The sequence below is a fragment of the Perca flavescens genome, chromosome 5, assembly GCF_004354835.1.
Source record: "Perca flavescens isolate YP-PL-M2 chromosome 5, PFLA_1.0, whole genome shotgun sequence".
Lineage (NCBI taxonomy): Eukaryota > Metazoa > Chordata > Actinopteri > Perciformes > Percidae > Perca > Perca flavescens.
In genome coordinates this window covers 5891525-5909159 of record NC_041335.1, presented here as the reverse complement: position 1 = coordinate 5909159, position 17635 = coordinate 5891525, and the positions used below count along the sequence as shown (strand labels likewise).

The window sequence follows — 17635 nt, the reverse complement described above, 5'->3', positions numbered from 1 at the left end:
TATATATATATATATATATATATATATATATATATATATTTATTTACTTTAAACAAATCAGTATCTGCCTTCAAAAAAACAAAACAAGCCCTGTCTTTTTAATCAAAACCTAACCAAATGCTGTTTAACCTTAAACAGCATTTTAGAGCAACCTTAAAAAGAGAGACAGATGTTTCTGGCCATAACGCACAGCCATGCATGTAAGTTGAAACCACAAACAGTGCACCCATAGACATATACTCACGAAGGCGACCATAGTTGGCAGATTGCTGTTTCAAATTGAGGTCCTCTGTGGAGCGGTTAACGTTGGCCATTGACCCCGGAACACCTCGGGACCCGACATTACGATCTGGCAAGGAAAGGGGAAACAGAAATAGACACGGACAGTAACAGAGTGTCCCCCCCCCGATTTATCTAGCAGTATGTGTCCTGCCCGGATGAGATGAGGAAATGCTTCAGCACTAATTAACTCATCAAACATTAATACATCCCTTGTGGAGGATATGAGCCTTGTTGACTGCAGGAGTGCGTTCATTCATTTACTAAGTGAGGCAAATATATGCATGAGTTTTTTCAGAGGCTGCTAAATTATATGTGATACCAGAATAGACTAATCATTGATAAAGAAAATTGCTATATCCCAGGGACACAACGTGTTATTTCATATGATGGCATGTCATAATACATGCTGTCCAACATTAATCATGGAAATAATGACCCCATAGTGCCATTTCTTTTAAATGAAGCTAGATGATCATTTCCATGAGCCACTCACTGTACTCACTGGTAGAAGAGGTGGACTTGCCGATGTCGGCTAGTGAGCGGTGGATTGGCTTCTTGGTCTGGTGTCGATGTTTCCTCAGCAAGACAAAACTAATCTTCTCTTTAAGCTCAGGAGATAACATGCCTTCCTCTATCTGTCTCTCGATGATGTCATCTGGAAAAGGACAAATTCATTCATAATTCACATGAGGAAATTTGGCATAGGGATCCAATGTTCCCAATTTGAAGCACTCACACATTGTAGTTTGTTACCATATTATACATTACAGTAGATCTGGGCAATATATCGATATTATATCGATATTGTGATATGAGACAAGATATCGTCTTAGATTTTGGATATCATAATATTGTAATATGGCATAAGTGTCGTCTTTTCCAGGTTTTAAAGGCTGCATTACAGTAAAGTAATGTCATTTTCTGAATTTACCAGACTGTTGTAACTCTTCTATTATTTGCCTTTACCCACTTAGTCATTATATCCACATTACTGATGATTATTTATCAAAAATCTCATTGTGTAAATATTTTGTGAAAGCACCAACACTACACTACAATATTGTTGCAGTATCAATATCGAGGTATTTGGTCAAAAATATTGTGATATTTGATTTTCTCCATATTGCCCAGCCCTACATTACAGTCTATGTTGAATGTATAAACACATGACTATGGTTGATGCCCAAGCTATTGACCTCAGTTAAATTGAGTGTAGAGCCATTCATAATACTGACATTTTGGAAAACTATTAAAATGGCCACCAAACAGAATACGCAAATGCCCTTTAACTACATATATACAACATACTGTGATCGTGTCAGACTACACTTTAAAGCGTGTGAGTTTAATTAGCACTGAAGTACTGTTTGGTGTTCAGTGTAAAGAATACCTTTTCTGGTTGATTTTAGTCCTGAGAGGCTGAGATTGGATAATGCAGATCCCCCAGGCTCCATAAGAGCAATAGACAGTTTTTGTGCATCTCATATGATTGAACTTAGATTGCCTTGTGTATTATCATCATCATGATGAAAGGATGTGTCAATTTTCTTTAAAGATGGATTTTTCATGACAAAACCCTAGACTACCAAGCCAAATGTAACTTTTCCAGCATAATGTATTGGTCTAAAAGCATTCTACCAATCACTTGACCAAGTGGGGAACTGAGGTATAGGCAACAACATTGAGATATGTACTATGCATACAAAAACTGGCAGTTGGGGCGCCAAAACCATACTGGAAAATAACTTTTTGTAAAATACAGTCATTTTTTTATAATTACAATACAGTTTGTAGCTTTAATATTATATTAATTATCTAACAGTCATTTTATGTGAAAACAAATTAATTTCCTTTAAAAATAAATGGAAATGTTATGGTTATTTACAGTTACAGGTTTTCTATGTTCTTATGTCCTTAAGATATCTTCTTATGTTTTGTAATTTTTTTTATATTTTATCATTTGTAATATATATATATATATATATATATATATATATATATATATATATATATATATATATATATATATTTGGAGCAGCAATTTAAACTACCAGCAGTTGTTTTATTTTTCTGCAAACTGGGTAACACTGTAACGTTAACTGTTGTCAATGATTCTTTTTCTATTGATTATTTATTTGATTTATTGGCCACTCCATACCAATGCATCTGCAGCTTCCACTTTATGTGATAAGTACAGTATGTAGAAAGTGGGAAAAGCATGAGTTGGCAGCTAGGTCATGCAAATGTGTCAATATTTAACAACAGGGAAAGATAAAAGCGGTTGTTTCTGGTATAAGGATATCCCTGCAAACTGTGTAGTTTAGTTTTACCTGATAGAGTTTAGCTTTGTTTACAATTTAGCCTACTGTGACAAAGTAGCCTACACTGCCTTACTGAAATTAGCTAATTTGGTTAGCTAATAAGCTAGCTTGCAAAGGAACCATGAAATGTTTATATTCATGCTAATGTTAGGCTAAATCAACTCTATAAGTATAAAGAGCAAAGATGTTCACAACATTTCACTGTATTGCACTTCTCGGGTTTTGGAGGGAGCTGGACCTTTGGTGCATAACAAATAATGTAGTCATTTGGTTAGCTAACAAGCTAGCTTGCAAAGGAACCATGAAATGTTTATATTCATGCTAATGTTAGGTACTACTTGTATGCTATAAGTGTTTGTCCCAAATTGGTCCCTAGTTTAGTAGGTAACATTAGTGAATACAGTAATACACAAAGTATAATATAGAATACAGTCTGCAGTAATAAGGTTATTGGTTTGATAAACACAGGGATACACAATAAGTCAAAAACAAGCAACATGATTCCAAGGCAGCCATAATGACACTGCACATTAACAGCATTTGCTAAGCTAGGCTATATACCAATATTTCAAGAGAAATAAAAAGATAGACCTGTTCAAATTGTTTAACACTTGAAGCTGTGCACTTAATAAATAAAGTTTGTTATGACATTTCTGTCCAGGTTTGCGCTCAAGAAACAGCTCATACAAAAGTGTCACAACAGGGAAAAAGGCAGCTGACGCTAAAGAAATAATCAATTTAGCCTAGGTGTTTACTGTATTGCACTTCTGGGGTTTTGGAGTGTATACACAAAAATACACCAGGCCAAAATGATGCAAATGTGGCTGAATATAAAACAGAACAGATATTAAGAGTGACACACAATGAGAAATGCAGTTATCAGAAAAGTAACTAAATCTTGAACATCTCACCAATTATCTGAGGCAGTGAGTAGCCTTCCAAGTCCAGCAGCACTGTTCCCGTCTGGAGACATGTCCTGAGCTCAAAAAGACTATGCAGGGACAGCGTGGACACGTGTGGTTTACTCCACCTTTCTCCTCCCTCCTCCACCTTCTCTTCGAACTTCACCCACCTAAAGGCAGCAAAAACACAGAGAAAAGGAGCAGGTGAGGAATACAGAACTGTCGAGATTTCTTTGAACTCGGCTCAGCTCTGCTGGTGGTGCCCACTACTCAGTAGATGTTCGTGGTAGGAGCTCTAAAAATGTAGATACCGGTACGAATACCAATACCATGACTTCGATAACGGTTCCTAAATGCTATTTTTTTCGATACCAATTTAATAAAACAAAAATAAATTACAATGTTACACATTACGGAACACATCTTTTTATTTATTTTTCATCTCCCATACTACGTGAGCCCCAATCTCTGTGTAACATTTTTTCCTGTGTGTCTCTACGACGTGTAATGTTAGACAGCCAACCACCAGCATTATTAGATCTTGGCAGAAGCATGCTGCATGCTTTGGCTCACTGACGCTGACAAGATTTGCTCCTTAGGTATTGAAATTTGGTATTGAATGACAAGGCATTCTCAATATTAAAGAGGCAAATTGGTCGGTGCCTAAAAAGTAGCCAGCCCTAGGCATGAAACGTCTGAATGTGAAGCAGCGTGTTTATGGAAAATAGCAGAGACCTCAAATCACTCACAGAGGAACAGTGTACCGGTGAGGCTTGTATTGCTACGTATGTCAAAGAGTTACTTTTATGACTTTAAATATTGAACTCAGTTTGATTTTCTACCACTCTAATAATGATAATGCCAACTCACTTTAGTTTGGTCTGAGGGTTAATTTTGCATTAATTTCAGCCAGACTAAATTTTGACCTTTTATTTCCGTTTTTTAAACTGATAAACATGGCAGCTCCTCTGGAAACACCAAATTCCATCCAAACTATCTAACAAAAGCAGTTTCTGAATAGATGTCAGATATGATATTAGCCATGGAGTTGCAGAATCATGCTTCCTTTTACATCTGCAATCAACAAATTTTTTGCAGCAGACAAAAAAAAAAAGCACAGGTGAAGACATTAATGACGACTCCTGCATTAAATCTTCTCAGTAATCCATGCTACTGAGTCAACACAATGCTGGGACTCTGGGACTTATTTTGAATACTTGTCAATACGTTTCAAGAGGCAGTGTTGAGTCACGCCATGATCTGAACATGTAGTTTGCTGGGCACTGATATATGTATGTTGGACCGGCTGAATCATTTGTCGAGTGGATATACTCCAGATTTAAATCTTGAAGCAAAAGTAAAAGCAACATAACACAAGAGCAATTGTATTTCTGAGTGGTGTCTGTGCCTGAATTTGAGTGTGCATGTGCTTGTGAGTATTGTCATCCACCTTGCAGACTCCTTCCACTCCAGCTCGTCTCCTTCTCGCTGTAGAGTGTCCATCTCAGTGAAGAGCGTAGGCGTGGGCATGTCTTCATCTTCATTCAGGATGTAACGTAGCCGCTCTGCCGCTGGAGACACTTGATGGAATGAAAGACTGTTTTAGAAAGTCTTTACTATTCGTAATATTTCGATAGTTTCAACAGAAATGTAGCAAATATAACCTAAAACATAACGGTAACCCTTGTGTTGTCTTCCATTCAACCATGCACTTGAAAATCAACACTTTTTCTGACCTTGTAGTCACTTTTGGCGCTTTTTTTCAATGTTTTTGGCGCTTTTTTGACGTTTAACGCTTCTTTTCACAAACACCACTAACACCAACTTATTACCACTAGTTTTACACTTATTTTTGGAATTCATGGTCAATAAACCTCATTTATAGAAAATTATACCTAATTCTTGAGTTACAAAAGCAGAAATTGTGAATTATTTAGACTAATATTAAAGGAAGGATCATCACAGAAGTGTATATGTCAACGTTCCAATATATATATTTTTTTTAATGCTAAAAAATGAAATAAAACATTCAAATTCAATGAAAGTGGAGATCCAATATTTTGTTGTACTTGCAAAGCCGTTGTGTGAAATCATCCATGTTATTTTTGGGTAATCAAAATTAGGTAGTTAAAAAGAAACCCATATTTCTGATTCAGAAACGGGTCAAATTTGACCAAAAGACAACACAAAGGTTAAAAGAAATCTGGCACTCAGGAGCTACAGCTTCTCTACTGGACAAAAAGGATGTCCCTTTTTTCTTCGCTGAGAGGTCAAATCAAACTGACCTGTCACTTATAAATAGAAATAGTGATTTCCAATATGAATCAATAGACATGGAATCTCTAACTATAATCATTTTCACTTACACCCCGATTACAACCAGCTGTAGGCTGTTATTTGTCATTGCAGCAATGATTGGAGTATTGAAGCCTACATCCAGATCATACAATTCTACCTGATTATAGGTATTCAATTATGAGCCTACTGTACTTGCAATCCATTTCATTATTGTATGGAGGTTGCTGCAGGGTAATGAGCTGACCATGTCAGCTGCTGCTAACCTATGGGCTGAGCTGTATAGTAATTACTGTACACAGGATGAGTCAATTATATTCAAATGGAAAGCAAAAAACAAATCAACTGATTACATTCCTGTCCAGTTACACATTTTAAACATGTAGAGTTTGCCATTTAGTCTAACAACTCCTCATTAGCTACTTTAGGTGCTAAACAGACTAGAGCCCAACTTATGAATGGGAATCATCAGCCTATTTTTCTTTATGCTCTCTAAGTTGTTTACATTCCCTACACTGGGCACCATTTTCTCCCCTTGTTGTCTTGTACATCTTTATTGTACCTGCTATAATTCTCCTACTGGTAATGGCACCTTATGTATTATTAATATTCATGTACTGACACACTCCAAAATACCATAGTCGTGGGTGGATACAGTCCAAACAAAGTAAAGACCTCTGTTGCACTTGCCACTGATTGTGCCACATCAATGTAGCAAAGTGGACAACCTTCCCGGCAAAAGTCTTTGAAAGCCAAAGCAGCATTGTTCTGCCAGGCTACTTATTACTCCAACCTGAAACAGAAGCTACAAAGTCTCGGACTGTGTCTCAGACTCCTTATGTGTACTGTTAAAACTGCTGGAAGGAAGCAAAAATCAAATGAAAAGCATGAGGTAGAAGAGTAAAACAATCATAATGCACGACACCGTCTGGTTCACATCCATGCCTTTGGAAATCTTTGTGGTAAAAGCCACTCTGGTAGCAGTGTGCAGAAAACTTGATATATACACCACACTTCACTGGAGCTATTTCTACAAGTGCAGCCTTACTTCCCCATATCCGCAGAAGTTTTATTAGAGGCTATTTATTTTCCTCTATTCTGCAGTTACAAATGTTTGTTTGCGTAACTGCAAGAAAGGTGCATAGCAGCACACTGTAAGCACATTATGTCAGCCATAGACCAGATCGGTCCTAAGGGGACACTCCAGCAGTGTAGTTTTGCAGCTCTAACATCGGGTGACATGTAAGCAGATTTAAAAAAAACATGGTCAAAATCAATAAAGCAGAGGCTGTGCTATCCTGACTTTTAATTCTTACGGTTCATGCCCCGAAAACATTCAGCCCTACTTGTCAACCATGTCTTCAAACTGCACATGCCAAAGGTGTGATGCTAAATGTGTAGCCTAAAGCCAAAGCTGAGCTGACCCTGATGACATCAGAATGACATCAGAATGACATCATCAGGGTTATTTTCTCAGATTCGTCAGCCCATATAGAATAATGAGCAGTGATGAATATTCTTAATAGCCCCTATGTGATGGAATAGTGCATTAATGGTTTGTTTTTGTATAATCTGATATTGGTTGGTGTGTTCAAATACTTGGTAAATAATATGTGTTTATGATCTAATCATCACATAAAAAAATGAGCAATTTGGTTAGATTCAGGTTGGCATGATATGCTGATTGTATCCTTTCTATGAGCAGGGCAGGAGAGAGGAGAAGAGGAGTGTGACAGACAGATGAGTAGGGTTGGGATCCGTTATTATATTAACAATTCTGATTCCAATTTTGATTCTTCCTTTCGATTCCGGTTCTTATCGATTTTCAATTCCGATTCTTTGAGAACTGGAGTTGAAACGGGTCACATGCTTATTACACAGATAGGAGGAACATTTTATTTTGATTCAACGATGATTTACAGTTTTACCGGGCTTTTTCAACGTAAAAAAAAAAGGCGCCTCGAAGTACGGTGGCCGCTACGGAAACCAAAACTTGTTGAACATGTTACATTTGGAACCGATGATTGGATTCGAAACCAAATTTTCTTAACGATTCCAATAAAAAAAAAAACTTTTCCACTGGAATCATAATTTTTTTAAACAATTCCAAGTTGATGCCAAATCCTACAGACGAGACACCAAAAAGAGCTACTGGTGAGGTGAAGTTTGTCACAGTTCAAATGTGTTCACAGTTCAAAAGGAGCCCTTGTCACACAATAGAGTCAGAAGCTATGAGACCAGGGTTGGTTAATTTTCAAAATTGAACAAAGCATTGGCAACATACAATCATATGACTCCTTTAAATATGGCATGGAACCTTTTGGTAAAGCGCAGTGTCTCACATCTTATATTCATTTAACTCTGAAATAACTTGAAAAGGGTGCAATCAAATCTAAATTCTGATGTCTGGGCTGGGCTAAGCCCCCAATGTTTCAAGATCGTAACTAAGCCTGTGCTGTCTACTGACTTACCTGTGTGGTTGATGTCTTGGAGACTCTGCTCGTTTGAATCGAGTCCTTCCTCTATGTCTCGGTAGCGGTTGTGCCCTTGGTGTCTGTTCTGGCTATAGCGTCTGTCCCTGTCCATATCAGCAGCCTCCCGACTGGAGCGCCTTCGCCTGCGTTTGCGACGATATCCTCGAGGCACTGGGACACCAATGTAGATGGACTGATGGTCTGGGAACAAATATGGACGGTTCCTGAATGGTTACATGAATATGCACTACACGGTTGCATTAATTTCAATGCAAAACTGAAGTGCCAATATTGGTTCCTGTAGGATACCAAGTTACAAGAACAATCAAGAGAAAGACAACAATTTTTTTCCAAAACAAGTTTCTTCAATGAATGTTTGATGAAAATAGTTGACTGGCTGAAAAGATTGTTTAAAGTGCTCATATTATGCTTTTTGGCTTCTTCCCTTTATTGTATTATATATATATATATATATATATATATATATATATATATATATATATATGTTTTTTTTTGTTTGTAATAGGTTTACAAAGTGAAAAAAGCCCAAAGTACTCTGTAGCTAAGAGCTCAACACACAGGGTGAAAAGAGGAGCTGCAGCAATGTGCAGTATGACAAAAATATGGTGTTTTTTGAAAATTAAACCATGTCAACCTATTCTGATATAACCTCTAAATACAATTATGAACAGGAAAATGAGCATAATATGAGCACTTTAAAGAGATCTTTCATAATTTATCAATTAAACAAAATTTAACAAATTCTGAATAAATTAGGTTTGAAACCATGTCTGCTTATTAACAGCAGCGTTCCATTTTGGCAGTCACATATAAAAAGCAAATCAAGCCTATTCAGAATCACTCAGTACTTTATCTTTGCTGTGACAGCGTTTGGCTCGTATTATCCCTGTTTTGCTACAAAAACCTGGATGATGTGAGTTTGATCATCTGCTGGCAATTAAGGAGGCACTTTAATTGCACACTAAACTCTATGTGGAATAACTAAACAACGGGAGATGAAAACCAATATTGGATGTTTGGAAAAAAGAGCAGAACCTGCTGCTCAGTGGGAAGACAGAACACACACAAACTCAAATATGCAACTTCCAAATCCCCAAAATACCGATTCATACAAAACCATACAAACAATCTAGAGTCAATCGTCATTCCTCCTTTGCAGTTTATTAACAGCATTCACCCACACAAACTCCCAGAACAAAATAGAAACTATAATTAGTGTGAGTGTCTCATGATACTATTAAGAGACAAAGTGGGTGGAAGTACTTCATTTCCTGTTTCTATTATTAACAGAGGGCCACTCTATGATGGATCTACCATAAATATGAACCACACACTCACCCTCCTCTTCCTCATAGCGAAGATTAGAGACGCCCATCCCTCGATCTCCATGGTCCATCCTGGTATGGAGGAAGAGAGACAATTTTTGGCCATGTTTTCAAATGGTCAAAATGAAAACTGTATTTGAAGAGAAAGCAGTCATGTAGTCATGAATGATGTGGTGCTTCCTGTTTTATGGTGATTGATTGGATTAGTCTGTGTAGGGATGTAACGCTCAACTCACGATACGAATCACGATTTAAGATAGCGAATTTTTAAAGGTGCCCTGCCCTGCCATACAAAACGTTTTTTACTTGCATTTTTTGAAATATGTTAGGTCCATATGTGTTTGTGTTATGTTGTGAATGTGAAAATGCCAATTACAAAAGCTGGTCAGTCTGACATCATATTGCCTGAGCTCATTACTATTCATTAGCTCGCACAGTTGGGCTGGGTGAAAGATTCTGACAGCCAGGCTCTCATTGGCTAGCTGTTAGCCAATCAGATTCAAACAGCTTAGCTTGTTGAATATTAATGAGAACTGGCAGTCTTCCTGTAGGCTTTCTATACCACACTAGAATGGCTTGAAACAAGGTAACCAAGGCATTTTTTCCACAACAAATGTTACAGAGTCCATGGTAGAACTTCAGACATTACCACAAAGTAATGAAATACGTGTGGCAAGGCACCTTTAACACAATAAGCTGCTGACATAATAACTGTAAAATAGTCCTTTATTTACATAAACTGTGCAAAACAGTGTCCTCTTATCAAAAGTGCAACTCAAATTGTATTTTATCTTAAATAACAAAACATTTCAATAATTGTTAATCAGATTTTTAATACAAATCCTACATAAAAAAAAAGATTAAAAAATAAGAATAGAAAAAAAAGATCTAACAAGACATAGTTACGTCTGAAGTAACAAGTGAAATCAAAAGTAGATTACGGCCTAGGCTGTTTGACTATTGCGTCATGATTCATTCATTGTCATTGCTTTATTTTTGCCTCCAGCAGCAGCTCTTGTTCACTGACCTACATGTTGGGTTACAGTGCAGATCAATGGGAAAATAATTAAAAGGAAGCCGTGGTCAATGGAAATGTTCATAATTAAAACAAATGTGAGGATAACTTATCCTAGCGGCACCATTTCATACATTGAACGCCACCAGCAAAGTTTAAGGCTACCCTGTTCCTGCTGGTGACAGGTTAGAAGAGAGTATACATTCACAGTATTGTGTACAGTACTGTTATTGAAGCCAGATTCGTTTGGAATTTGAATTTGCCTATAGATGTTAAACTTGCTCAAGTTATTACAAGACAGGGAGTGAAGTGAGTGAGTCTTTATGTCTGTGAATGAAGTTATTGCAACATATAATACTACTACTACTACTACTACTACTAATACTACTACTACTACTACTACTAATAATAATAATCTTTTTTATAGGGCATTTTTCAAAATCCACATTACAAAGTGCATTACAAAACAGCAAAATAAAACAGACAAAACATCGCCAGGTTTTAAAGAAAACAAATAAGAAACTATTTGGTGTACATGTACAGTGCAGTATATGGATATTATATCAATATTGTAATGTGAGACTAGATATCGTCTTAGATTTTGGATATTGTCAAATGGCAGCGATGTATTTTTGGAACTTTTTAGACTGTTCTAGCTGTTCTATTATTTGTCTTTACCCACTTGTCACATTATTGATGATTATTTATCAAAAATCTCATTGTGATAGTATTTTGTGAAAGCACCACGAGTCAACCTTACAGTATCGTTGCAATATAGATATTGAGGTAATAGGTCAAACAAATTGTGATATTTAGATTTTCTCCATATCGCCCTGCCCTACAGTGTAGGGAGGAATAGTAAAAAACTGTTTTAAAAGAAATATAAGACAATTCAAAGAAGGTTCAAGCTCAAATAAAATCAGGAAAGGCTCTTTGAAAAATAAACCTAAAGTTTAACTTAAAGGAGATCACTGACTCAGATGAGAAGATATTCTGGGGCAGATCATTCCAGAGCCTCAGGAATCTGATAGAAATCGCTCTGTTCCCTTTAGATTTCAGCCACAGATATAGCAGAAACAGTTTTGAAAGCTTTGTGGTGTGCCATTATAAACTCCGGAACTTAATACCTCGGCCAAGGCCACTTTGTTGATATAAATACTCGACCTGTGCAAGCGCGATACGGAATATATTCAGTGTTAAGCACGGTCAGCCAGGATCCATAGAACCGTAGTTACATTCGTAACTTTTGTTTTAAGCCTCTAACTTATTCAATCAACCTACTGTAACTACAGACCTTGTGTACAGACAGCTGACTTTTTGTCAAGTCACAGCAGGAAAATCACAGTTGTAAGTAATGTCAGTAAGCCACCCAGTACCAGGACCCTGAAACTGTCTGGGCAGCATATCAATCATTCTAAAGTCTTCCTGCTTTCTTTTTAAGTTATTATACTTGTTTGGTGTAGAATTCAGTCATTATTACACCTGTGCTTTTCTTGCTATTACATGTTAAAATGTCTGTTGTGAAAAGGTCTACTACACTGCACCCATGTAGCTGAGCCCAGTGCTTAATTTGTAAAGTGGGAGGTCCCGGAGCGCGTCTCAAAACGGGGGTTGGAGGTAACAAAAAAAAAAAAAAATGACACTGCCTACGTAGCTTCTCTGACTAAAAAAACCTAAATAACACCGTGTGTACATCAGGGCAATGTTTATTTTAATTTCAGAACATGCACTGCATGGGTATGAAATGTAATGTCTCCACATTCTTGATCGGCGGAAACGATTTTTGCTTGTTTGGGATCCGACTGGCCAGCGTATTTGAACAAGTTAAGCAAACTTTGTTGTCTTTTTGACATTTTTCCCCTGAGTGAAACAAGGCTATAACAGCAATCTCAACCAACATGGAGCTTTTACGCCTCTTTTAAGCATGTTTTGGTTTTACGGCGAGCAACTTTACTGATTTGGTTTAATCTCATTTCAACCTTTTTCAGGTTCAGCAGGCAGTTATATGTATATATATATATATATATATATATATAAACGCTCTATTAAATTGACTGAACAGTACCTGCTAAGCACCAGACAGCAGAAATACAAAGTTACAAATTAGCTGGTGAATATACTGGAGCATTTAGCAGCTAAAGAGATATTTTGGCATGAGTTGGAGACCTAGAAAACAGAGCAGAAAGAAGAGTGAATTTTGAAGTTATCATTTGTCAGGTGGCCAGAAAAACCACATGCTGCGTTGCTTCCCAGAGGACAAAAAAATGAAAATGAATCACCAACAACAACAGCAGTAACAGCTACAACAACTAAGCTGTGCAAGCTATAAAGATGCTTGGTTGCTTTTACAGAAATCTATATCAAGTTTTAATAGAGCACTGTAATGTAAAGCAAAGTGAAGTGGTCGTTCTTGGTCTGTTACTAAACTAGAAGGTACCCCGGAGTGAACAAACATCTGCAGGTACAGAACAATTATTCAATTTACTTTTGTACGGACATCCGTCCTATCACCTACAATTAAGGTAAATTGGAAACAGAACAAATCGATTTTGGATTCAAGGCTAAATCTTAATTAGTTTATGGTAAAAAAAGTGTAAGAAGTAACACCACAAAACAAAATAAATTTGATTGTGTATTTGTTTTTACTGCTGTTTCTTCAGTTTTGCAATTGCAAGGCAATTCATTTGCACTAAGTGATGAAGATACCGTTTCATTATTTGGAGTTGCTGTGGGGTGTTGAGATTTCTGCATCACTACAGAGTGCGCCCTGTTATTTCCAAGCATTCCTGGTTACTACATCATATAAGTGAAAGCAGTGTTTCTTTTCACTTGACTCTCTGTGGATAATATCTCATTTTGGACTGACACTCTTGAAATACAATCCACCCTGGTGGGATGAGAGGTGTAAAGTGGCTGGTGGAGGATGGCTTTAGCCCAGCAGAGCCCGGTTCAGCTGCTGCTGTGAATGTTTGTAGTGCTGGCTTCCTGCCTCTGTAATTAGTGCTGTCACATCAGTGTCCTTCACACCCAGTGGGCAGCTGGAGTGAGAGCTGCGGGCTCGATCGATTGGGCTCGCAAAGCCTCTAAACCCCCACACCCCTTGATAGAGATATGTGCACACATTAACACACACTCACCCATAAACATGCACATTTGCACATGGAATAATGTCATTATGTGCTCTGCCAGTATGCATGCAAATGTGCACCAGTCTTTGGCCAGAAGGCAAAACTGTGCATATTGTACACTGGAAGAAAAACAGCCTGTTCTGTCTAGTGAGTTAGTCTTTAACATAGAAAACATCTGCCACTGTCGTGAGATAATTACCTTGTTCGACGAATAAATCAACCTGTTGGCATTTTGGTCATACCAGTAAAAATGTCAGCCTCATTTGAAGAAAATCAAGGACAGGTGAAACTTCATAGACTATGTCACTGCAATTACAATTATTTGATTACTTTTAAGGAAATAGAGCTAGTAAAGGCAATGTGATTTAACCCTAAACATCAATAATTTCCATTTGATTTTTGCAAAATTCAATCAACATTTACGCACTCTAAACAAGCATCGACGGATGTGAACTCCCCAAACATGTTCACACACGTATAGCTACATACAGTACGAAGACGAGCAAAGATGCACACACACACACACACACACACACACACACACACACACACACACACACACAAACACACTAGGCCTTGTGCAGCTAGTTAAAAGTGCTATTTCTGTCTTATATATGTGCAGTGTGTGTGAGAGAGAGAGAGAGAGAGCGTACAGTTATTAGGATAGGTGGTGTTCATTATTGCTTCACTAATTCTAATGAAATGACTGTACGTCTCATTAACTTCTCAGGAAGATTTTAAAAGCCTGTATAATAGACTTCATTTTCCCAGGTAAGAGGATGGGGTCATATGAAAAAATTAAGTTTTTTAATCAGGGAAACTAAACCCTCAAACCCTAACCAAACCCAGTTACTGCCTTACACTTTACCCACAAACACTAAACTATCACACTTAACTCCATACTACTGTTACTGAAAATATTAGACGTTTACAGATGAGGATTGATACTTTCAACTTGACACATAGAGGTGTTAGTTTTAGTCAAAAGATATCGGTATTGGCTGTCATAGGCCTTTGTGCACTGGAATATCAGTCTGCTGTTGATATTCGAGCTGACAATTCTCCAAAGTGCCTCACATGTATATGAGTGTTTTCCCCCTCACATCACTGACATTGTTACTTTATTATTTTCATTTGCTAGGCCTGGAGCTAAAGAAGAAAAACCAGAGGAACTGAATTCCAGGCTGAGAAAATGAAATGGCACTGTTCAGACTGAGAACTCAGAAAGACAGAGAAAGAAATCAATGGTGCAGAGAGAGGAAAGCAAGAACCATCATGAGACAATAAGACAAAAGGATAAGACAACCTACCTGGATTAGTTAGTCAGCTGGAATGAGCGAAAGCAGAAAAAGGCCTTTGCTGCTCGTAGGGTCGCATCAATTAAAACATGCCAGTGGAGCTCCAACAAACTATTGAATGGTACAAACTCAGCAAAGAGGTCTAACTCCTTTCTATTTGTCTCTGTCCGTCTGTCTGACTGGCTTTGCTCTGTCTCTCTCTCTCTCTCTCTCTCTCATCACTGGTTCAATAATGGGCAAACTAGGACTCAGCAGAGAGCTCCAGGCAGGACGTTGTTTCAGAATATGGTTGACACCAACCACCGATAGAAAATCTCTCAATATACTGTACCAGCCGGTCAATATATAGCATTGTGGAAAAAGTGATAAAGGATAGGAAGTTACAGGATGCTGCTTATGAAAACACATGATGACATTCCTGCATATGATCTGTTGGTATTTACCGGGCATGAAAATACCTACAGTATAAACAAAAAGACAGAAAAAGCTTTTAGTCGGCCATGTTTGTTATGTAACTATTTACCCTTACCCTGTCACTCCCTTTATTTCTGTGCGTATCATATAGTCACTACATCTCTTAGTCAGGCCTGCCATTTTTTCTTTTTTTCAGGGTTATTTAGAAATGCAATCATTGGGCATGTGAGTGCTACTATATGTGTTCTAGGATACCTTTTAGGGATTAACATGGAAGTGGATCAATAAGGTAGTGGCTGACCATATTTTCCAGAATATTAAAGAATAATCCAACGGCAACTGGTCAACTTACTCCAAAAAGAAAACCAAAACTATCTACCTGGCTATATAGCACCAGGGGTAGGTGTAGAAAATATGCTTTTTTTGTGATTTGGGTGAAGTGACCCTTTAAGCTCTGAGCCCTCATCATCATCATCATTATTATTGATCTTCCTCACCACTGAGCAGACTCAAGGCCACTTGCTGCCGTCTTGCAAGTAGGCAACAAACTCATCACAGCTCAAATGAGACAAAGGCCACAGACAAATAGTAAGGCCTGCTTGCAAAACAACACATGGCAAAAAATACCTAAAAGCACCATTGGCTTAAAGCTTTAGTGCGTAACATTGATATTAATGAACATCCGTTAACATTCAAGCCATTGCCAAATGAGGTGCTACACAGTCCCTCCAGAAAAACGCGATTATCACCTTTTTTTTGGTCTTTTTTATCAAACCGTAGTTTTTGCAAGTTCCTGCAATTTCATCACATAAAATTGCATAAATATCCCACATATTCCACCGCAGTTTTTAAGAAAACGTGCCGTGTAATCAAGGATTTTTGCCCACAACAATCACAAAAAAACTCTTTTTCTGGAAGGACTGGCTACAAAGCTAATTAAGACTATCAGTGTCTCACTCTGTGTGTATTTCTCAGTATGGCTATGTTCAGACGTTGTGTCATCCGGTGACTTTCGCGCGCAGAAACTCGAGTGAAGATAATTCCGGTCTCACGCCAGGTCGTGAAATAGTCACGTTATTTTGATTTATTGATTTGTTTACCGGTCACGATTTTGACGTTTATTTCGTGTACACGAATTTTTTATGTGTACAGGTCACGATTTTCGAACCTGCTCTGGGGCACACAACAACGGGGAAACAAAACGCCACACGCCGGCCACAACAACGGGACGGGCCGCCACTCGCGGGACGCGATCCCCGGGCGCAGGGGCACACAACAACAGGGAAATGAAACGCCACAACAACGGAATGGTTGTGGTTAGGAAAAGAAGAACGGGGAAAGGAACCATCACACGCGGGAAACGCTGACAACAGCGGGATGGTTGTGATTAGGGAGAGAATAACGAGGAAAGGAACTGCAATACGCGGGACACGATCCCCGGTCTGACTTTCGCCTTATCAATACTACTCGCTACCATCGTTGTTCTGTGATCACGAAATAGGCTTCCCATTGAAATACATTGCTTTAAAATTCATAATCACAACACGAAAAAAACTACATTATCGTGTCCTGTCCACTCCTCAATAGATTCAATAACATGAACAAACTGCCATGAGACCGGGCTGGATAATTACCTCTTCTGGAGAGTCCATCATGTTTTTTTAATCCTATAGTTGTGTTGTCATATCTTAAAATTCCTCATGGGGGCAACAGAAACTACGCACTATAGCTTTAAACTAATCTTGATATTTATGAACTGATCATGAGCACTACGCCCATGGTTGGCCTATAGTTTTGTATTAAATTAGAAGAACGTCTATATCATATGCTTTTGGTTAAAGATATTTAAAAGATGCATGATGTGGTGGAAATTAGCTTTCCAGTCCTATGATTTCTCCAGGGAGGATTCACTCCTAACTCATCCACACAGTGCCCTTAATGGCTGTTAAATTGGCGGCCATTCATCAACCCTGAAGTTGTAAGGACACAAAGCATAATAAGAAAAGATCACTTTATTTTCCTGTTAATACTTAGCAAATAAAGCTGTTTAAGTATCGTCTCTGCATATTCTGCACTTCTGGCTGTTATTGCGTTGCTCGTATGTACTTACTTCATGGTTCCTCTAATAGAGGAAAATACATGCCACTCCAGCTTATGGGC

The 17635-nt window shown here is 37.9% G+C and overlaps 1 protein-coding gene across 1 annotated transcript in view; it reads right to left on the bottom strand.

Moving 5' to 3' along the window:
• Positions 1-9687, bottom strand: part of slc4a5a (solute carrier family 4 member 5a) — a 34991-nt gene extending 25304 nt beyond the window's left edge. Inside the window, exons 1-6 of the mRNA XM_028577656.1 lie at positions 9634-9687; positions 8272-8475; positions 4956-5085; positions 3515-3675; positions 785-937; positions 245-349 (exon numbers count right to left, since the gene is read on the bottom strand). Coding sequence (XP_028433457.1) covers positions 245-349; positions 785-937; positions 3515-3675; positions 4956-5085; positions 8272-8475; positions 9634-9670 — 790 coding nt within the window. The 5' untranslated portion in view covers positions 9671-9687. The remainder of the gene's footprint in view (positions 1-244; positions 350-784; positions 938-3514; positions 3676-4955; positions 5086-8271; positions 8476-9633) is intronic.
• Between the last annotated feature and the right edge of the window lie 7948 nt (positions 9688-17635).